This window comes from Hevea brasiliensis, chromosome 6, assembly GCF_030052815.1.
Source record: "Hevea brasiliensis isolate MT/VB/25A 57/8 chromosome 6, ASM3005281v1, whole genome shotgun sequence".
Classification (NCBI taxonomy): domain Eukaryota; kingdom Viridiplantae; phylum Streptophyta; class Magnoliopsida; order Malpighiales; family Euphorbiaceae; genus Hevea; species Hevea brasiliensis.
In genome coordinates this window covers 80,237,075-80,261,123 of record NC_079498.1, presented here as the reverse complement: position 1 = coordinate 80,261,123, position 24,049 = coordinate 80,237,075, and the positions used below count along the sequence as shown (strand labels likewise).

General features: G+C 36.1%; 1 protein-coding gene across 5 annotated transcripts in view; it reads right to left on the bottom strand.

Annotated features, from left to right (window-relative positions):
• The window catches only part of LOC110659841 (lysine-specific demethylase JMJ25), a 78,060-nt gene that overhangs the window by 23,878 nt on the left and 30,133 nt on the right, over positions 1-24,049 (bottom strand). For 2 of the 5 annotated variants that reach the window (XR_009149502.1, XM_058148583.1), the window contains exons 9-13: positions 5,972-6,266; positions 5,672-5,886; positions 5,117-5,189; positions 4,927-5,012; positions 4,326-4,445 (exon numbers count right to left, since the gene is read on the bottom strand). Coding sequence is in view for 4 of the 5 variants with exons in the window: in XM_058148583.1 (XP_058004566.1) it covers positions 4,326-4,445; positions 4,927-5,012; positions 5,117-5,189; positions 5,672-5,886; positions 5,972-6,266 (789 nt within the window). In the remaining variant the exon portion in view is untranslated. Of the gene's footprint in view, positions 1-3,719; positions 3,942-4,325; positions 4,446-4,926; positions 5,013-5,116; positions 5,190-5,671; positions 5,887-5,971; positions 6,267-24,049 lie in introns of those variants that run through there. The other 3 variants (XM_058148581.1, XM_058148582.1, XM_058148585.1) reach the window with 2 other exon arrangements.

Sequence of the window (24,049 nt, the reverse complement as noted above, 5' to 3'; positions counted from 1 at the left end):
TGTTGAATCTTTTCACGAATAAAGTGACAATCAATCTCAATATGTTTGATCCGCTCATGAAACACCGGATTAGAAGCAATATGAAAAGCAGCTTAATTATCACACCACAATTTCTCAGGCAGGGAGGTCTTAAAACCTGTCTCATCTAGTAATTGAAGTATCCACATTACCTCACATACTGATTGTGCCATGGCTCTGTATTCGGATTCAGCACTAGATCGAGAAATTACACTCTGCTTCTTGCTTCTCCAAGACACCAAATTTCCTCCAACAAAAACGCAATATCCAGTAGTTGACCTCCTGTCAACCTTAGATCCAAATTTCAGTCAAGATCTCAAAACATTCAACATTCAAATGCCCATGATTACCATATAACAAACCTCTTCCTGGAGCGCCCTTCATATAACACAAGATTTGTCCCAATGCTTCCCAATGAGCAACAGTTGGAAAAGACATAAACTGAATTACCACACTAACAGCATAAGCAATATCAGGACGAGTGACTGTAAGGTAGTTCAATTTTCCTACCAATCTCCTGTATCTCTCTGGATCTTCAAACAAATCACTATCCCCTACTAACAGTTGTAAATTTGGAGTCATTGGTGCACTACAAGGCTTAGCACCTTATTTTCCTGTCTCTGTCAATAAATCGATGACATATTTTCTCTGAGACAAGAAAATACCCTTCTTACTTCTCATAACTTCAATACCCAAGAAATACTTTAACAATCCTAAGTCTTTGGTCCAAAACTGGGTTTGGAAGAAGGTTTTAAGAGATGAAATACCTGCAGAGTCACTCCCAGTGATGACAATGTCATCCACAGAGACTACCAGGAGAATTAGCCCAGCCTCAGATTGCCTATAAAATACTGAGTAATCACACTTACTCTTTTGCATACCAAATTCCTATACTGCTTCACTGAATCTCCCAAACCAGGCCCTAGGACTTTGTTTCAAGCCATAAAGAGACTTCCGAAACCTACAAACTTTACCCAACTCCCCCTGAGCAACAAACCCAAGTGGTTGCTCCATATACACTTCCTCCTGAAGATCACCATGAAGAAAAGCATTCTTGATATCTAATTGGTACAGTAGCCAATCATATATAGCTGCTAAAGAGATAAACAAGCGAACAGAAGTAAGTTTAGCTACAGGAGAAAAAGTGTCAGAGTAATCAACCCCATATGTCTGAGCATATCCTTTCGCTACAAGGCGTGCTTTTAACCTAGCCACAGAACCATCAGGATTTACCTTTATTGTAAATACCCATTTGCAACCAAAAGCTTTCTTACCAGTGGGCAAAGGCAACAGTTCCGCTGTACCATTAGCATCTAAAGCCTCCATTTCCTCTTTCATAGCAGCACACCAGCCAGGATGAGACAGTGTCTCACCAACAGTATTAGGGATAGGAACAGAGTCTAAAGAAGTAACAAAACACCGAGAACAAAAAAAAAAATTGATTATAACAAACAAAAGAAGAGATAGGGTAAATGAACGTTTACCTTTACGAAGAGCAATAGGTAAGTCTAGATCAGAATCATGATCAGTATGAGTTACAGGATCTCCCAACGAAGTAGCTAATGGAAGATCTGAGTCAGAAATCTCCAATCTCCTGGAATAAACATGAACAATGGGAGGTCGAGTAAGTCTAGAGACAAAAGGAATAGGCTGTGGGAGAAGACTAGACATTGGTTGGACAGTATATATTAAGAGATCATCCTCCTCCCCCTGACTCTCATACACAGATGATTGAGGAAAAAATGAAGTGAACTCAAAAAATGTGACATCTGCAGAAACAAGATAACGATTAAGAGTAGGAGAGAAACAGCGGTACCCTTTTTGCAGTCGGGAGTACCCAAGGAAGACACATTTGAGAGACTTTGGATCCAATTTAGTAACCTGCGGACGAACATCACGCACAAAACAGGTATAACAAAAAATACGAGGTTTAATAGTGAACAAAAATTTTGTAGGAAACAAAGCAGTATAAGGAATATCCCCATTAAGAACAGAAGACGGCATACGATTGATCAAAAAATATGCCGTAGAAACTGCATCCGCCCAAAAGTGTTTAGGAACTTTCATCTGAAAAAGAAGAGCACGAGTTACCTCAATAAGATGCCGATTTTTTCTTTTGGCCACGCCATTTTGGGATAGCGTATCCACACAGGAAGACTGATGAAGAATGCCATTTTGTGTCATATAAGACTGAAATTGTGCTGAAAAGTATTCTTTGGCATTGTTACTTCTTAATATGCGCACAGAAATATTAAATTGAGTTTTGATTTCATTACAAAAGGCACAAAAGATAGAAAACAACTCAGAACGATTCTTCATTAAATATAACCAGGTAACACGAGAATAATCATCAACAAAAGTAACAAAATAACGAAATCCAATTTTAGAAGTAACAGAACAAGTACCCCAAACATCAGAATGAACTAACTCAAAAGGGGATGAAGCCCGTTTATTGACTCTAGACACAGAAGGCAAACGATTATGTTTTGCAAACTGACACGACTCACATTCTAGTACTGATAAAGACTGAAACTGAGGACATAGCTTTTTCATGGTAGATAAAGAAGGATGGCCCAACCTACAATGAGCTTCAAGAGGTGTTAAGGTACTAGAACAAACAAGCGACCACAGTACATGATTTTCCAGAATGTAGAGACCACCTAACTCATGTCCTCTACCAATAATCTGCTTTGTTATAAGATCCTGAAACAAACGCTGGTCAGGAAAAAAAAGGAAATAGAACAATTTAATGTACGAGTAGGTTTACTAACAGAAAGTAGATTAAAAGAGAATTTTGGTAGACACAAAACAGATGACAAAGAAATTGACGAAGTTGGATTTGCAGTTCCAGAACCCATGACACAAGAAGTAGAACCATCAGTTAAAGTAACAGTAGAAGAAGTGAGATTAAACTTAAAAGCAGATAGAAGACTAGAATTACCTGTCATGTGATCTGTCGCACCAGAATCAATAACCCTTTTGGATGAGAAAGACACAAGACATGTAGTGGATTTACCTGACTCAGCAATTACAGTGACGGGAATTGGTAGGCTTTAGAGATGCCTGATACTAGAAAAACTGTGCAAAATCCTCTACAGATACCAAAATAGTTTTTTCAGAGGAAGATACTGTAGAATCCTCTGCTGCCATATTTGCCATCTGTGATCGCTGATTTTTCCTCTGAAGTTGCGGACAAGTATATTTTGTGTGGCCAAGCTCATGGCAATAATAACAAATGACTCCTCTTGAGTCCTGATTAGAACTAGCCTATCCATTACGCTGATTACTTCTGTTGCCTGTAATTTCTCCTCTACTTCCTCTTCTATTACCCTGTTGTCCATTTGGATTACAGCTAATAAGAACACTACTGGCAGGCTATGAAGATTGGGTACTCTCTATACGAAGGACCCATGTGAACGTTTCATGCAAAGAGGAAATCTCAGAACTGAAGAGAATCTGAGATTTAGCAGTCTCATACTCTGAAGGAAGGCCTGCAAGAAAACTCATAACAGCCAGTTGCTCCCGTTGGGCTTGCTGAACTTTCACATCAGGATTAAAAGGCAATAATACATTAAGTTCCTCATATACCCATTTAAAATCCATAAAAAAAGCCGTGAGAGACTTATCCTCTTTCTCAGCACGGTAGAATGCCTTACAAACATCATAAATACAGGAAATATTCCCTTTACCAGAATACAGAAAATTAAGCAAAACAAAAATTTTTTACTCCACTGAATCAAATTTCTAGCTCCGCCTCAATAGAAAAGACTTTCTAGAAAGCAAAAGACATAAAGTTGAATTTCAATACATGTCCATAGATTATGTTAGTGGTGCACCAAGAATTTCTCTGCTATGTGAAACTCAAAGTCCTTTGTGTGATTTGAAAAACAGGCCCTTGGTACTGTTCATGACATCTGTTCAGCCTGCACAGTCCAGTTTCAGCCCAAATCTTATTGAGTCCAATTAAAGTTCCAATTAAAACTTAATTTCTCAAACCACAAAATATGTTAGAATTTAGCAACAGCTGACCTCTGTTGATAACAAAATAACCCTACAATATGCATATCAAGGACGTACCACACAAACTATGGAATTAAAATAGCAGCTAGCTACCAAATCATGAAGTACAAGAACTTTTCTTTTCCATTATGAAGCCGGATAAAGAAAAAAATCAGTACTAGACCAAGAAAAAATACACAGCACAAAGAATCATATCAGCACTGTTTCAACAATTCTACCACCACTGTATGATAACACAACATAAAATGCATATGAGATAAGAATTATAATCTAGAAGCAAGTTATACCTCCAACTTGTCTTCTTTAGCCCAATGATTTGGGGGAAGTAAACGGAATTCCTCTGTCAAACGGATACACTCACCAACGTTTTCCGGTGAAACAAAGTCCAATGCTACCTTTATACATGACTATAACATATGGAAACAATCGTTAAGAGACACTTTATCATGCATACACACGCACGCCACCTGGGGCAAGCCAATTGACAAAATAAACAAATATATGGATTTACTTGAGCATGAAATTAGCAAATGCTTCAGAAATTATTTAAGAAACCCCTTATGATGCTTGAAAATGTGCAAAAACATTCAATGATGATGTCCAAAGATGAGTCAACACGAACAAAATGAATGCAACATGCCACACTCGTCAATTTTCAACTTGAAATCATTTGATTCCTAAAAGCAATGTCTTTCCGGTACATGCATGACACTTAGCACCGTATAACAAACACATGAAGGAAGCAAACCTCATTGTAACTCATTGAACAACAAAATTCTTAAAAGCTAAATGATAAAAATTTGAGAAGTTCCCTGGAATCTTGTCAAGATTATCATAATTTAAATTTTTTGATGCCCAAACAAATGCTAAATATAAATTTTATTTTACCTTCAAGTTTCTCACTTGATGAGGACAACCTGCAGGAATAAAGACCGCATCTCCAAGCTTCTGGACAAATGTCCATGGCTCAATAGCTGCATGATATAGTAAAAGCACATAACCAGATCCTCAAATTAAAAATAAATGATAAAATAAAATACATGCAACTATGACAGATAATATAAATGAGATGGCTAACCATATTCCTCTTTCAGCTTCCTCTTATGTTCTAGAGTCAAATAAAAGGTCTGATCATGTATAGGATGAACAACCTACAGAAGAAGAAACAGTAGCTCGCAAAGAAAAAGATCAAAAAAGCAATGGCCACCACAACACATGCAGCAATTAATTGGCTTAGTTTATTTAACTTCAACAAGTCCCTAATTTGCACTGTAAGTCATCATAATTCCCAACTTTGTCATCCAATTCATAACTTCCACTTGCCCATAGACAGCCACCCATTTGAAAATATTTACCACACCATTTCAATAGCATTACTGTAAAATAGCTTCCCAAAGCATTATTGCACAATAATTATTTAATTAAGGATGAAACACTAGGACTTCTTTAAAAGTTGTAGTTCATAATTTTTTAATAATCAATTACAGTGATTAATTTATCTTTCTTTAGTGCAATTATTTTGACAGCATTGATGCAAAAACCTTGATTGGAAGAAGCACAAATTAAAAATTATAAGACATAATTCAATGGAAAAGAACCATATATAGCCATATTTATTATTCCATCAAAATACCTTCTGCAATGGGCAACAGTGAATGTGCCTAAATTCTTTGAAGTGTTTGCTAAGATATTCCTGCAACTTAGGAACATCTTCTCTTCGGAAAATGTCCCAAACAGCACCTCCCTCATCTGACCGCAATGACACATTTCCAGAACTTGATGGCCCACTATTCTCAGTGCCTCTACCTTGAACAGCATCTGCCTCGCAACATTTCAGCTCTAATTTATCTGAAAAGACATGTTCAATTAACACAGAATCCTTATTCTTTCCATACACCTTAACAGTCATTTCCATCACTCTCAGTGCTTATACCTTGACATACTTCTGCCTGCTTGCTAATTTTCAACTCTGATTTACTTGAAAAGGCACAATCAGTAAACTGAGAATCCTCAGTTTGGTTGTCAACTTCCCCAGTTTCCTTATCAGTAGTCGGTAAGCTACCACAAAAACTACCATGCATTTTGCCATCAATATCTTCCTCTACAACCTGATTGTTTCCAAAAATTTCTCTTTGGTCTTGCTCTCTGTGTAATTTTTTCAATTGTTCTATAGTAGCAAGTTGTGTACGACCAAGGGTCACTTCAGCTGTATGTGTTAAAACATTCACCTGAAACAGACAATTTTAGCATAGATATATAAGACATACACATATGTGCCTATATACAAACACGTGCACAAGCAAGTAAATTGTAGGGAGAAGATTTGAAGAGAAAAAAAAAAAGTACCATGATTTAAATATAGTATTAGAACACTGTATAATTTTATTTTCTAAGAATTTCCTAACCTTCTAGGTAAAGAGTGAAGAAGGAAAAAATATATATTTAAATGTACATTTAGCTTTAGCTTCCATAATACCACTAGAAGGATAATGAATTTAGTCCAAAACCCAAGCTACATCTTTTAGGGTTTTATTCAATTTTTTTCCACCAATTTGAAAATGATCTAACTATCTGCACATTAAACTGATGAGTCACAATGAAAATGTAAGAAAGAGTAATTGAATGCAAACTTAAACACACTACTAAGGAATCAGAGAACCAGTTTGGCTTTATGCATGATAGATCCACAATAGAGCATATCTTTCTTCTAAGAACATTAAAGTAAATTCATGGGAAGAAGAAAAAGGATCTCTACACAGTATTCATTGACTTTGTCATTAAGGACATGTATGAGGAAGCAATTACAAGTGTAAGAACATTTATTTATAAGAAGAAGAAAAAAGATCTCTACATGCTATTCATTAACCTTGTCATTAAGGATATGTATGAGCAAAAAATTACAAGTGTAAGAACAGTGTGAAGGCATACGAATGAGTTCCCCAAAACAGTGGGTTTACATCAATGATCAGTTTTGAGTCCATACCTATTTGCCTTAGTTATTGTAAATGTCTTTTATTTGTACCCTCAAATGTGTGCATGGTCGGAGCAGGTGAGAAGACCAAAGATGGAAATATTAAAGGTTCAAAGACCTCACGACACAAAAGGATGACAGAGCACTAAAGCTAGAGATTCAGAAACAAAAAGAGAAATTAGGCATTAGAAATGATGATTACGGCTAGGGTTGGACCTAGACTAAGGCCAGAGGCATGTGCCATACGGTCAAGGCTTGCCTTAGGCCCCCAAAATCTTGAATTGGTCCAAGGGAGCCTTAAGGCCTTACCTTGGCTGAAGGCCAAGCCAATGGACCCATGCTTCAAAGCCCATATAAGGAGGGAGAAGAAAGGTGTGAACATGCATTTGACTTTCTAGGCAACTATGAAACCACTTTGGAAAGAAATTAAAAGGAAAAATAGAAAAATAAAACAAAATAAAAAGGAAGAGGGAGAGATGCTTGGCCAGTAAACATGGAGGAAAAGGGAAGGGAATAAATCAAAAGAGGAAGGAGATTTGCTTCCCCTTTGAGAGAAATCTCCTTCCCATTTTTTTTTACCAAACCCTACTTGTCCCATCCCCTATTTAAACATCATTTTCTTCCCCTTTAAATACTTTTTCACTAATCTAGAAGTTTTAAAGAAAACTTAACATCCACCACACACTAGGGCGTGTTCCCAAGTCACGGAACACGCATAGGGCGTGTTTGCCTCCGTCCCAGATTGTGAATTTTTCTCTTTTCAATCCAAACATGCCTCCAAAGCAGCCTGAGACACATTTTACTTCCTGTTTTGTTAAATTAAAACGGCAAATTTATCTTTCTTGGAATTTTCAATTTTAATTAGGATCTGTCTTAATTTCCTATTCCAACTAAGATTCGATAAATTCCTATATTATCTAGATTTCCTAATGTATTTAGTTTAATCTAAACTTCCTAGTTAGTAGCGACATTCCTGATGGGCTAGGAGCCTAAAAACTATAAACTCCCAAAAATAATGTAATTCAGTTTTAGATTTCATTCAATGAAATTCTAGCTAAGATTATTTTCTCTCAAACTCCTTGAGTGCAAGTGAGTTTTTCCAATAGCTTCGTTGTGTCAAAATTAATTGCTTAACTTCAAATAAGACAATTTCAAAGAAATCAAATTTCAAGTGTACTAAACTAAACTCAAACTAATCCTTCTCAGCCAAATTCATAGCTATTAAAGACACGCCTCAAGCACAAGGCTTATTAGGCTCCAACCCTAATGTCTCCATAGGAGAGACATGCAACATTCACCAAGCACTCAACTTGCAGCCAAGCATGCACCTTGTTCCAAGCACAAGACCCTATAAAGGCATGCCTTTTCCATTTTCATTTTCAGCAAGCACTTTAAACAGCTTTCCAGAATCTGATATTGATACACTAAAAAGTTTTCAAAATTAGTATCATTGGTAATATCTAGTCATCAAATTCTCATAAAACCACTACACCTAGGACTGTAAACCTCCCATATTTCCATTTTCAACCCTCATGGTCCTTTTAATCACCCTTCTCATACGTTGTTTTCAACATTCTCTTATTATCTTTCTCATCTTAATTGCTTTTTGGACCCCTCTATTTTTGTTTTGTTCTTTTGAATAAGACTCATTTATTTCTAGTTTATCTGAAATTGTCCTTCTTTAAATACCATTGAAATGAAACATGGACCCTTTATTTTAGCATTGTTCAAATATTGCTTATTTATTTTTTTCAAAAAAGGCACTAACTTGCTATTTAGGCAATCTATTCTTAATTACTTACCATATATTTCCAAAGAAAAGAAATATTAACATGTTATTTAGGTCCTCTACTTATGGGTTATCTAAAATTACTTTTTCTCTTTTTTTTTTCTAACTCTATATTGGTATTTGGATTTCTTTGTGAATACAAAAAATCTATGGTTTATTTTTGAATGTTCAAAATTTGAGTTTATTCTATTTTAGGTTCTAAAAAAAGTAATGTTAATGGTAAAGTATATATTTATGTTATATTTTTCATGTTTCTAGTATTTTGCAGATACGTAATTTTGACGAGTATGGTTAAACAAAGCTACATCTATTATTATTTTAATTTAATTTTAATTTTTTACTAATTCTTTTCTAAGCCTCGCATCATTCAGGAGCTCTCCTGTGCCTTGCTCCTTAATGTCATTTATGGCTTTAATAACTATGCCCCAATTTCTAGAACGCACATACTAATGAGGAGGCTATCCAAACTTCCTAATTGCATATTGTAGATCCATTAAAAGATATGTATTCATGAAAATGAGATATTATGGTTATTGCAACGGGAAAATAGGGATTAATTATGAACTCGCGGCAAGATTAGAAAACCATTTCTTTCTTTGTGATAAAAGGAAAGCATTCAGTTAGGTTCGGTTATCGAGAAACAGAAAAACCGGCTTCATCTAGGAATCAATGTTACCAAGGCGACAGAGTACCATATGGCCTTAGGCGAGAGGCAAGGGCCTTTTTGAAGTAAGGCGCCATCACCTAAATTGCTTAAATCATATATATATATATATATATATATATATATATATATATATACAACTCAACTCAACTCAACTCAACTAAGCCTTTATCCCAAAAATTTGGAGTCGGCTATATGGATATACACACACACACACACACACACACTTCTAACAAAATAATTCATACATTTAACTAGTTTAATAAGTAACAAGACAATACAAGTAGATCAAAAGAAGCATGATTTTTAATTATAGCTAAATTTCACAACCTACATATACTCACCAAATTAACAAATTAACAAGAATAAAAAGTATAAGTAACAAGATATTAACAACAAACTAACAATACCCATATAAATTCGCCTCCGACCCTCTAGCACCTCGCCTCACCTCGCCTCGTCACCTCACTCGCCTTTAGTAACACTGCTAGAGATGGCAACAAGTCGGGTTTTTACGGGTACCCAACCCGGCAGAACTCTAATAAGACGAGTTTGGATTGCATATAATCAGATTTTGGATAGATTTAGATTTCAGTAGTAATACCCGTAACGGGTTCGAATTTCAGCTTTGCAAGTTGGGTATCCGTTACCAAAACTTGTTTATTAAATACTTAATTAAGTATAAAATATAAGTTTTTTAAATAATATTTTTATACATTTTAAAAATTGCTTAATTTTATTTTGATTAGAAATATATTTTTTGTTAACCAATTTTCTAAATACATCATTATGTTATCACACTTTATTTTATCATAAATAAATTCAAAGAGAAAGATTTACAAGTTTAATAGAACGAGAGAGATTTTTAAGAGTTTAAGAGAGAACGAGTGCTTACTACTTAGAGAGTGCTCAGAGAGAGGGATATTGGGAAAGGAACATAGACTAATAATAATTAATAGCTTAGGAGATTGGGAGAGGAACACTAATAATAATGGATAGCTTAGTATTAAACTTGAATTGTTTATGCGTCTCCAAATTACGTTGTTTTGTAATTATAATATGGATTTTATTTAATTAATAATTAAAATTTGAATTATTTCTTTTCTTTTGATTAATTTTATTCTAATAAAATATATAGTAATTTTTATATTATTAATTAATTACAACTCAATTACATAATTATACACACACACACACACACACACACACACACTCTCAATATCTAATGTCATGACTCTTTACTACATAATACATATTAATATAATTATAATCAACTTAATTACAAAATTATATATATACATTATACATATAAAATAGAAAAGAGAAAAGAGAGAGATTTGGAAGGAAAAATTATGTCACTTTTGTTTAAACCATAAACAGCTATATATAGACATTACAAGAGAAATTTTAGGAAAAATAGCACTAAACCAACTCAAATACTGCTCTCCTATTAGACTTAGGAAACTATAGCAGAATGGGATAATCTCAACACACTCTCCCTCAAGCTAGAGCGTACGTGTTATATGCTCCAAACTTGTTACAAATATGTTTAATCCAGGAGCTTTTAAGAGACTTTAGTAAAGACATCTGCTAGCTGATCATTCAAATTAACAAAACTAGTAGTAATGCACCCTAATTCGATCTTCTCTCTAATAAAATTGTAGAAAGAGATGATTCTCCTTAATTCAAATTAATCTGTACATGGTTATATATATACAATTGATTCCTATAATCGTGTTCTACTAATTAGGAAGAAATCCTAAATAAGAAATCCTAAATAGGAATACAGAATACAGAATATACAGAGAAATAATATAGTGATTGACTTTCCATAACACTCCCCCTCAAGTTAGAGCATAGATGTTAATCACGCCCAACTTGTTACAAATGTAGTCAATCCTAGCTCCATTCAGAGCTTTTGTGAAAATATCTCCTAACTACTCTCCAGTTTTGATGTGTCCTGTTGAGATGATCTGTTGTTGAATCTTTTCACGAATAAAGTGACAATCAATCTCAATATGTTTGGTCCGCTCATGAAACACCGGATTAGAAGCAATATGGAGAGCAGCTTGATTATCACACCACAATTTCCCAGGCAGGGAGGTCTTAAAACCTGTCCCATCTAGTAATTGAAGTATCCACATTATCTCACATACTGATTGTGCCATGGCTCTGTATTCAAATTCAGCACTAGATCGAGAAACTACACTCTGCTTCTTGTTTCTCCAAGACACCAAATTTCCTCCAACAAAAACGCAATATCCAGTAGTTGACCTCCTGTCAACCTTAGATCCAGCCCAATCAGCATCTGAAAAACATTCAACATTCAAATACCCATGATTACCATATAACAAACCTCTTCCTAGAGCACCCTTCATATAACACAAGATTTGTCCCAAGGCTTCCCAATGAGCAACAGTTGGGGAAGACATAAACTGAATTACCACACTAACGGCATAAGCAATGTCAGGATGAGTGACTGTAAGGTAGTTCAATTTTCCTACCAATCTCCTGTATCTCTCTGGATCTTCAAACAACTCACTGTCCCCTGCTAACAGTTGTAAATTTGGAGTCATTGGTGCACTACAAGGCTTAGCACCTAATTTTCCTGTCTTTGTCAATAAATTGAGGACATATTTTCTTTGAGACAAGAAAATACCCTTCTTACTTCTCATAACTTCAATACCCAAGAAATACTTTAACAATCCCAAGCTTTGGTCCGAAACTGGGTTTGGAGGAAGGTTTTAAAAGATGAAATCAATCACTCCCAGTGATGACAATGTCATCCACATAGACTACCAGGAGAATTAGACCAGCCTCAGATTGCCTATAAAATACTGAGTGATCACACTTACTCTTTTGCATACCAAATTCCTGTACTGCTTCACTGAATCTCCCAAACCAGGCCCTAAGATTTTGTTTCAAGCCATAAAGAGACTTCCGAAGCCTACAAACTTTAGCCAACTCCCCCTGAGCAACAAACTCAGGTGGTTGCTTCATATACACCTCCTCCTGAAGATCACCAAGAAGGAAAGCATTCTTGATATCCAATTGGTGCAGGGGCCAATCATATGTAGCTGCTAAAGAGATAATCAAGCGAACAGAAGTAAGTTTAGCTACAGGAGAAAAAGTGTCAGAGTAATCAACCCCATATATTTGAGCATATCCTTTTGCTACAAGGCGTGCTTTTAACCTAACCACAAAACCATCAGGATTTACTTTTACTGTAAATACCCATTTGCAACCAATAGCTTTCTTACCAGTGGGCAAAGGCAACAGTTCCCATGTACCATTAGCATCTAAAGCCTCAATTTCATCTTTCATAGCAGCACACCAGCCAGGATGAGACAGTGCCTCACCAACAGTATTAGGGATAAGAACAGAGTCCAAAGAAGTAACAAAACACCGAGAACAAGAAGACAATTGATTATAAGAAACAAAAGAAGAGATAGGGTAAGTACATGAACGTTTACCTTTACGAAGAGCAATGGGTAAATCTAGATCAGAATCATGATCAATATGAGGTACAGGATCTCCCAACGAAGTAGCTGGTGGAGGATGCAGTCGGTAATCTCAATCTCCTGGAATAAACATGAACAACGGGAGGCCGAGTAGGTCTAGAGACAGAAGAAACAGGCTGTGAGAGAGGACTAGACATTGATTGGGCAGTATATATTAAGATATCATCCTCCTCCCCCTGACTCTCATACACAGATGATTGAGAAAAAAATGGAGTGGACTCAAAAAATGTGACATCTGCAGAAACAAGATAACGATTAAGAGTAGGAGAGAAACAATGTACCCTTTTTGAATCCGGAGTACCCAAGGAAGACACATTTGAGAGACTTTGGATCCAATTTAGTAACTCATGAACGAACAACACGTACAAAACAATAACAACCAAAAATACGGGTTCAACAGAAACAAAGATTTTGTAGGGAACAAAGCGGTATAAGGAATATCCCCATTAAGGATGTAAGACGGCATACGATTGATCAAAAACATGCCGTAGAAACAAGATTCGCCCAAAAGTGTTTAGGAACTTTCATCTGAAAAAGAAGAGCACGAGTTACCTCAAGAAGATGCCGATTTTTTCTTTCGGCCACGCCATTTTGGGATGGGGTATCCACACAGGAAGACTGATGAAGAATGCCATTTTGTGTCATGTAAGACTGAAATTGTGCTGAAAAATATTCTTTAGCATTGTCACTTCTTAATATGCGCACAGAAATATTAAATTGAGTTTTGATTTCATTACAAAAGGCACAAAAGATAGAAAACAACTCAGAACGATTCTTCATTAAATATAACCAGGTAACACGAGAGTAATCATCAACAAAAGTAACAAAATAACGAAATCCAGTTTTAGAAGTAACAGAACAAGGACCCCAAACATCAGAATGAACCAACTCAAAAGGGGATGAAGCCCGTTTATTGACTCTAGACACAGAAGGCAAACGATGATGTTTTGCAAACTGACACGACTCACATTCTAGTACTGATAAATACTGAAATTGAGGACACAACTTCTTCATGGTAGACAAAGAAGGATGACCCAATCTACAATGAGCTTCAAGAGGTGTTACGGCACTGGAGCAAACAAGCGACCGCGGTACATGATTTTCCAGAATGTAGAGACCACCTGACTCACGTCCTCTACCAATAATCTGCTTCGTCGTAAGATCCTGAAACAAACACTGATCAGAAAAAAAGGAAATAGAACAATTAAAGGTACGAGTAAGTTTACTAACAGAAAGTAGATTAAAAGAGAAATTTGGTAGACACAAAACAGATGACAAAGAAATTGACGAAGTCGGGTTCGCAGTTCCAGAACCCATGACACAAGAAGTAGAACCATCAGCTAAAGTAACAGTAGAGGAATTGAGATTAGACTGAAAAGCAGATAGAAGACTAGAATTACCTGTCATGTGATCTGTCGCACCAGAATCAATAACCCATTTGGATGAGGAAGACACAAGACATATAGTGGATTTACCTGACTCAGCGATTGCAGTGACAGGGGAACTGGTAGGCTTTAGAGATGCCTGATACTGGGAAAACTGTGCAAAATCCTCTGCAGATACCAAAATAGTTTTCTCAGAAGAAGATACTATAGAATCCTCTGCTGCCATATTTGCCATCTGTGATCGCTGATTTTTCCTCTGAAGTTGCGGACAATTATATTTTGTATGGCCAGGCTCATGGCAATAATAACAAATGACTCCTCTTGAGTCCTGATTAGAACTAGCCTCTCCATTACGCTGATTACTTCTGTTGCCTGTAATTCCTCTACTTCCTCTTCTATTACCCTGTTGTCCATTTGGATTACGACTAATAAGAGCACTACTGGCAGGCTGTGAAGATTGGGTACTCACTGTACGAAGGACCCGTGTAAACATTTCATGCAAAGAAGAAATCTCAGAACTGGAGAGAATCTGAGTTTTAGCAGTCTCATACTCTGAAGAAAGGCCTGCAAGAAAACTCATAACAGCCAGTTGCTCCCGTTAGGCCTACTGAACTTTCACATCAGAATTAAAAGGCAATAATATATTAGGTTCCTCATATACCCGTTTAAAATCCATAAAATAAGCCGTGAGAGGCTTTTCCTCTTTCTCAGCACGGTAGAATGCCTTACAAACATCATAAATACGGGAAATATTCCCTCTACCAGAATACAAAAAATCTAAGTAATCCATCAATTCCTTAACAAATTCACAGTGATTAATTAAACTAATTACCTCACTATAAATCGAGTTCCGAAGCTACAAAAATAATCGAGCATCCTCCCTTAGCCAAGTTTGTCGTGTATCATCCGTAGGTGGATCTTTAGTAAGGTGATCATCCTTATCAATGCTACGCAAATAGATCCTAACAGCCTTACACCACTCCAGGTAATTCGAACCATTAAGTTTGTGTTCCGTGATCTTAGTTATCACCGGAATCACATTAGAAATAATATTCTTATTGTCTGCCATTTGTTGAGACAAAGAAAACTAACCGAAACGCTAATCCAAAGTGCTTGCAGCAGCAAAACAACCCAAAATCACAAATCAAGCAAATAACGAAATAGGATCTGAGAGCCAAACCTCAGAAGTCCTTTAATGGTATACTGGATCAGGCAACAGCACACAGTGGTGGAATGAGGGGGTTGAGGCGATGCTGGCGATGTTGATTGGAGTCGAAATGGCCGGTCGACGGCTAAGGTCTCTTCTGAGCTGGATGGTGAGAACAAATAGTCACCCTAGATAGATGACCTGCTCTGATACCATGTAAAAAGAGATGATTCTCCTTAATTCAAATTAATCTGTACATGGGTATATATATACAATTGATTCCTATAATTGTGTTCTACTAATTAGGAAGAAATCCTAAATAAGAAATCCTAAATAGGAATACAGAATACAGAATATACAGAGAAATAATATAGTGATTGACTTTTCATAACAAAAATGACAATCCACCGCTATACCTTTTGTTCTTTCATGAAATACTGGATTTGAGGCGATATGAAAGACAACTTGATTGTCACATACTAGCTTCATTTGTTTAACCTCCCCACACCTCAATTCTTGGAGAAGCTATTTTAGCCAAATAAGCTCACAAATTGCTAGGGCCATAGCTCTATATTCTGGTTCTGCACTTGATCTAGCAACTACGTCCTACTTTTTACTCTTCCAGGATATTAGATTCCCTCCAATCATAACACAGTATCCTGAAGTATATCGTCTATCTACAGGAGAACCTACCCGATCTGCATTAAAGCACCCAACAACTTGTGTATGACCCTTATCTTCATGGAGTAGACCTTGTCCAGGAGATCCTTTAATATACCTGAGAATGCGAATTACTACATTCCAATAATCACTACTTGAAGCCTGGAGAAACTTACCACACTAACAGCAAACGAGATATCTGGTCGTATAATAGTAAGATAATTCACCTTACCAACCAGCTTTCGATATCTGCCAGGATCTTCCAATGGCTCTCCTTGTCTCGGAACAAGTTTTACAATTGGATTCATACGAGTGTCTAGGGGTTTGCAATCTATCAAGCTAGTCTCTTCAAGTATGTACAATGCATATTTTCATTGGGAAATGGCGATAGCTGTTGTGGATTGTGCTACCCTAATTCCCAAAAAAATATTTTAGTTTTTTTGAATCTTTAGTTTGAAAATGACTGAACAAATATTGTTTGAGACGACCAATCCCATCATGGTCATTTCTTTTTATGACAATATCATCAACATAGACCACTAGATAAATGCATTTACCATGATTATCATAGCGACAGAAAACTGTGAATGGAGAAGATAAGTATTCTTTTGCATTATCACTGCATTAATATCTTAATTGTAGCACCAAATTTATAACGGATTTTAGCACCAAATTTTTGAAAAAATAAAAAACAATTCATAACGATTTTTATTAAAAATACCCAAGTGCAACAAGAATAGTCATAAATAAAAGTAACAAAACAACGAAATCCGAAAGTTGAACTGACACTACTCGATCCTTATATGTCTGAGTGGACAATAACAAACATAGAGGTAACACTACTATTGACTCGCTTGGGAAAGAAAACTCCAGTTTGTTTCCCAAGTTGACATGACTCACATTCTAAAGAATGCAATGTAGAAAGAGTAGATACTAATTTTTTAAGTTTTGTAAAACTTGGATGAACCAAACAGCTATGGAGAAGACCGACGAACGCAACTGAAGTGAAAGCAACTGGTGATCTGGAAATAGATAGATGATACAATCCTTATGACTCATGTCCTATTCCAATCGTCTTCCCCATGCCCCGGTCCTGCACAATAATAGAGTCGGCCATAAAAGTGACAGAGCAATAAAGATTTTTGGTTAATTTGCTTATGGAAATCAGATTGCATGGACACTCAGGTACAAATAAAACTGAATTTAAAGAAACAGACAAAAGAGGTCGAACTTCTCCTATTCCTTTAACCACAGTTTGTGTTCCATTAGCAAGTGTAACTCTAGAGGGAATTGAAGGGAAACTAAGGTTGGAGAAAACGTTCTTATTACCAAAGATATGATCAGATGCACCGAAGTCTAATATCCATGGGCCAATGGGTGTAGACTTGATCAAATAAACAAAGGAATTGCCAGAATGAGAAGCGCCAGATGAGGATGACTGTTGTTTAGTGGTTTGATACTGTAAGTACTCATTGTAGTCAACTCCAGTTAAAACAATGGAATTGGATTGTTGATCTTTTTGCATCAAGTATTGGAAGAAGTCCATCACCATAGGTTTGAGCCACATGTTGTGGGTCGGCTTGTGTTGGACTGATTGATGCGTGGTGGTCGACCATGCAATGTGGTCATTTTTGTCACAATAGATACAATGGGATTTAGAGCCATACAATGACCAACAAGTATCTTGAGTGTGGCCAATTTTATCACAGTAGATACCATGCGATTTAGAGCCTTTTTCCTTTCCTTTTTCGGAAACTGCTCTGCCATATTGATTTCCAGCTTGCACAGCTAACACAGATATTTCAATTTCATTAGTATTGGTTGCACTTAAAAAAATGCACAACAACCGAGCAAAGACATCTTCCAAAGAAGGAATAACAAGACTTGTTAAGATTTGATCGCATACAAAACCAAGGTTAGATCGAAGTCCTATCAAAGCCAAGACCACAAAAACTTGCCTCGCCGTTGTTCCTATGCAATAACACTATCAGAGAATGGCATAAGAGAATTGAACTCATCCTTCAGTGTTTCTATTTGCCCTAAATAACTCTCCATATCTTTCGATTCTATTAGAGATGGACAATATATGAGATGATTTTATATACACATTGTATGTCATTAGTATTTAAAGTCTTAGCCTTAGTCCAAACGTTCCAACTAGTTCTATCAACTATATCATTTTCACTAGCATTGTTAACTAAATGATCATCGCAACCTTGTCCCATAAACCACAACTCTACTTAGGCTGACATGACATATAATTATTACTGCCTTGCAATTTAACAATAGTAATTGTTGGAGAATAAGAAAAAGAGGATAAAATTGACTTAGAGCCACCTGTATCAGAGGAGCTGCTCTTCTCAGTCATGCTGAGAGTGCTACTACTTAAAATTACACTTGAAAAGAATTGTTTGAATGAAACCTTCTAAACAGGTTCGAAACAGAGTGAATAAATAAAAGCTTTTGGCATTAGAGTTGAGGGACCAGGGACACCCGAAACTGTTTTGTAGCTAAGAAGACTCACTGATCAAGGACGAATTGATCGAAGTTGACTCTGGCAAGAAAGGTGGCCGGAGTATATGTCACATGCCAACTTGTGTGATAAGTTTAGTGAGGTTGCGGCAGCGCTTGAAAGTTAACAGTGAGGATTCCAGCAACAGGATTCAGAAGCACTCTTCGGCAATTCTAGTTGCGCCCTAGATGGATGGTGCAGCCCACCTCCCTCTAGAAAAGGGTGTATAGAAAGGCAGTGTTGTTTTCAACAAAAGACAGGGGAACACAGGTTAAGGCTTTCTCTAGCTCTGATACCATATAAAATAGAAAGGAAGGAGAAAAGAGAGAGATTCAGGACGAAAAATTCTATCACTTTTATTCAAGCCGCACACAGCTATATATACACATTACGAGAAGAGAAAGTCTAGGAAAACTAATCCTAAACCAACTCAAATGCTACTCTCCTCTTAGACTTAGTAAACCATAGCAGTACAAGATAATCTCGACAATACACACTCAACTCAACTCAACTCAACTCAACTCAACTGAGCCTTTATCCCAAAAATTTGGAGTCGGCTATATGGATTCGCTTTCTCCACTCTAAACGATTTTGGGTTAAATCCTCAGAAATGTGTAATGCTTCTAAGTCATGTTGTACTACTCTCCTCCAAGTCAATTTAAGTCTACCCCTTTTTTTTCTTTCTATCCTCTAACCTAATGTACTCTACTTGTCTAACTGGAGCCTCCGTATTTCTACGCTTGACATGACCAAACCACCTCAATCTCCCTTCTCTCAACTTATCTTCAATTGGCACCACTCTTACCTTTTCTCTAATACTCTCATTACGGACTTTATCTAGTCTAGTATGGCCACTCATCCACCTTAACATTCTCATCCCTGCAACTCTTATCTTAGGCGCACACGACTCTTTCAGCGCCCAACACTCACTATCATATAACATAGCCAGTCGTATAGCTGTACGGTAAAATTTTCCTTTCAACTTATTGGGAATCTTACGATCACATAAAACTCCCATGGCACATCTCCACTTCAATCATCCGGCTTTAATCCTATGACTAACATCTTCCTCACATCCCCCATTTACTTGAAGGACTGAGGCTAGATATTTAAAGTGATTACTTTGGGACAGTACCACTCCATTCAAACTAACTCCTTCCCTATCACCAGTTTGGCCTTCACTGAACTTGCAATGCATATATTTTGTCTTCGTTCTACTTAACTTAAAACCCTTTGACTCTAGAGCACTTCTCCAAAACTCTAGCTTTCTATTGACTCCTTTTCGTGTCTCATCTATCAGAACAATATCATCCGCAAACATCATGCACCAAGAAATACTCTCTTGTCTATGTTTCATCAATTCATCTAAAACTAATGTAAAAAGGTAAGGGCTTATGGCTGATCCTTGGTGTAATCCAATTGAGATCGGAAAATCTCGTGTCCCCTCCCACCGTGCGCACAATAGTAGTTGCTCCTTCATACATATCTTTCAACACATGTATGTACCTAATAGATACCCTCTTTTGTTCTAACACATTCCATAAGACATCTCTTGGAACACTATCATAAGCCTTCTCCAAATCAATAAAAACCATGTGCAGATCTTTCTTCACATCTCTATATTTCTCCATCAAGCTTCTAATGAGAAAAATCGCTTCCATAGTTGAACGACCGGGCATGAAACTAAATTGATTGAGAGAGATAGAAGTATCATGACGTAGTCGATGCTCCACAACTCTCTCCCACAACTTCATAGTATAGCTCATGAGTTTAATTCCCCTATAGTTTGAGCAACTCTGTATGTCTCCCTTATTTTTAAAAATAGGTACTAAGATGCTCCTCCTCCATTCATCAGGCATTTTCTTTGAGTTTAGAATTTTATTAAATAATTTAGTTAACCATGCCACTCTGATATCTCCCAAACACTTTCATACTTCAATTGGTATTTCATCGGGTCCACAGGCTTTACCCACTTTCATTCTCTTAAGTGCTTCCTTTACTTCTAAAGATCTAATCCTTCTAGTATAATTCACATTCTTTTCTATTGTTCTATAATCTATATTCACGCTATTACCATTTTGACCATTATTAAAGAGATCATTAAAATAATTTCTCCATCTTTCTTTAATATCCTCATCTTTCACCAACACTTTTTCTTCTTTATCCTTAATGCACCTGACTTGATTGAGATCTAGAAATTTCCTTTCTCTCCTCCTTGCTAATCTATAAATATCTTTCTCCCCTTCTTTAGTTCCAAGTTTCTCATATAACTTTTCAAAGGCCTGTGCTCTTGCTTGACTAACTGCCTTTTTTACCTCTTTCTTTGCTATCTTGTACTGTTCATATGCCTCATTATTATCACATTTAGGTAATTTCTTATACCATTCCCTTTTTCTCTTCACTACCTTTTGTACTTCCTCATTCCACCACCAAACTCTCTTTTGAGGGTGGTCTATGTCCTTTAGACTCTCCAAGTACTTTTCTAGCTACTTCTCTAATCTTTGATGCCATCTGCATCCACATATCATTGGCCTCCATATCCAGTTTCTATACTTCGGACTCGAGAAGCTCATTTTTGAACTTCACTTGCTTTACTCCTTTGAACTCCCACCACTTTGTTCGAGCTACACTATTTCTTATGACTTTACTTGAATTGTTTCTAAACTTGATATCCAAGACCACCAACCAATGTTGACTTGTTAAAGCCTCTCCTGGAATGGCCTTGCAATCTTTGCATAAAGCTCTATTTGTCTTCCTGGTTAAGAGAAAGTCGATTTGGCTTTTATGTTGTCCACTTTTAAAAGTCACTAAATGTGACACTCTTTTTATAAAGTAGGTATTTGCTAGCATTAGGTCGTATGCCATAGCAAAATCCAGGATGTTTTTTCCCTCCTCATTTAGACTTCCAAAACCAAAACCTCCATAAACATTCTTATAACCTTGTCTATCACTTCCTACATGTCCATTCAAATCTCCACCAATGAAAACATTCTCTTCATTCGGTATGTTTTGTATTAAATCATCCATATCTTTCCAAAACATTTATTTACTCTCACTGTCTAATCCTATTTGTGGGGCATAAGCACTAACTATATTTATTGTTTCTCCTTCTAGTACTAGCTTTACTAGTATAATTCTATCTCCTACTCTTAATTTAATTTTATGACTCTTTACTAAATAGTATTATGATTGATATTTAAACTCATGAACAATATAATTTTTGTGGAATAAGTGGGCAATATTAAGTAGTATTAGACTATAGCCTAGTGGTAAACTTTATCGTTAACCTTTTAAATGATCAAGGTTCACCAAAAGAGAGAAAACTAGAGAGAGATTTAAAGGTTCAACAGAGAGAGATTTAACGAGTTTAAAAGAGATTTTTAAAGGTTCAAGAGAGTGCGCTGAGAGAGATAGAGATTGGAAGAGGGATAGAAAGTAATAATAATGTATGAATGATGTTTGGTGATACTAAGGGTATTGCAGATTGATGACACGTGGATTAGTGTCAAGAGTATTAGGATTGATGTACGTATAAGGAGACAGTTTGTGGGCAATCTTGACGCATTCGACCGGTATCCCTCTCGACACACCCATAATTCTCGCGCCCGATCGGTCAACTCGTATAAATTCCCATCATTCGTCCGATTGGTAGTCCTAGTGTGTGAACGCAGTATCTATTGGCTCAGGCATATTCTATGTCTCTCAAAGGTATAGGCGTCATCAATCTTTAAGTTGAATATTTAAGTATATCAATGAACAATTTACTTAGTGTTAAATAAAAATATAATATTTAATTAACATATTACTTTATATTGAGAGCATATTTTTATTATATGATAGACTAATTTTATTTCTCATATAAAAATAGACTTAATTTTTATAACAAAATTATATTTGAAATATAAATAACTATATTTTATAAATATATTTTATATATTGATTATATCATATTTTTAAATAATATATTATTTTTAAAAGAATCATAAATAAAATAAATATATTTATAACAATATGAAATACAATAATTAATATAAATGTTGTTGCAATGAGCTTAAAAACGAGCCTATATAACAAGCCATCTCATGTGCTTATATAATGAGCAAGCTCATGAGCCTACTAAACGAGCTAACTCGCAAACTTGTTTAACAAGCCAACTCGCAAGCTTAAAAATGAACTGAGCTCAATCTTTAGTTCAAGCAAAATACTATTGTTGAGAAGGATTCTCAATAAGAAAAAGTTGTATTTCTACGTATATTTTTGTTATACACTCTTTCCTATTTATATACAATAGTCCTAGATACAAAAAAAGCCTAGATATTCTAGGAAACTAATAAAAAGAAAGAAGATAACAACCAGGAAAGAAGAAATTCAATCCCTTTAATTTAGGGATTTACAATCTGGTAGAATTCCAACACTCTCCCTCAAGTTGGTTCATGTATGTTACACATGCCCAACTTGCAAACTAGAGTGTGAAATATCTTGCTGTGTAAACCTTTAGTAAACACATCGTCTACTTCTTCTTTTGAAGTCACATAAGAGACACTTAAGGCCCCATCTACTATTTTCTCTTTTATGAAGTGTCGATCAATCTCTATATGTTTGGTCCAATCATGTTGAACTAGGTTATGAACTATACTGATAGCAGCTTTGTCATCGCAAAACAAGGACACATTTTTTGTTTCTGACAATTGCATTTCGTCCATCAATTTTCTCAACCATAATAGTTCACATATACTTGTGCCATGGCTCTATATTCAGCCTTTGCACTTGATCTGGCTATTACATTCTGTTTCTTACTTCTCCAAGTGACCAAATTGCCACCAACAAAGGTGCAATAACCTGAGTCGATCTCCTATCATCAAGAGATCTAGCCCAATCCACATCTATAAAGGCTTTTATCTGGAGATGACCATGCCCTGAAAACATAAGTCCCTTTCTAGGTGTAGATTTTAAATATCTCAAAATACGAAAAATAGCCTCTAAGTGAGGTTTTCGAGGATTATGCATATACTGGCTCACTAGGCTTATAGCATAAACTATATATGGTCTAGTATGAGAGAGATAAATCAATCTCCCAACTAACCTCTGATATCTTCCTATGTCAACTGCCTCTCCAAATCCAGCTTGCAGCTTGTGATTAGCTTCAATAGGAGATTCTATCGGTTTACAACTCAACATGCCTGTCTCATCTAAGAAGTCTAGTATGTACTTCCTTTGAGAGATAAAAATCCCTATCTGATCTGGCAACTTCTATTTCAAGAAAGCACCTTAATCTTCCCAATTCTTTAATCTCAAATTCCTAAGCCAAGCACTCCTTTAGATGAGCAATCTCTTCCTTGTCATCTCCTGTCACCACTGTATC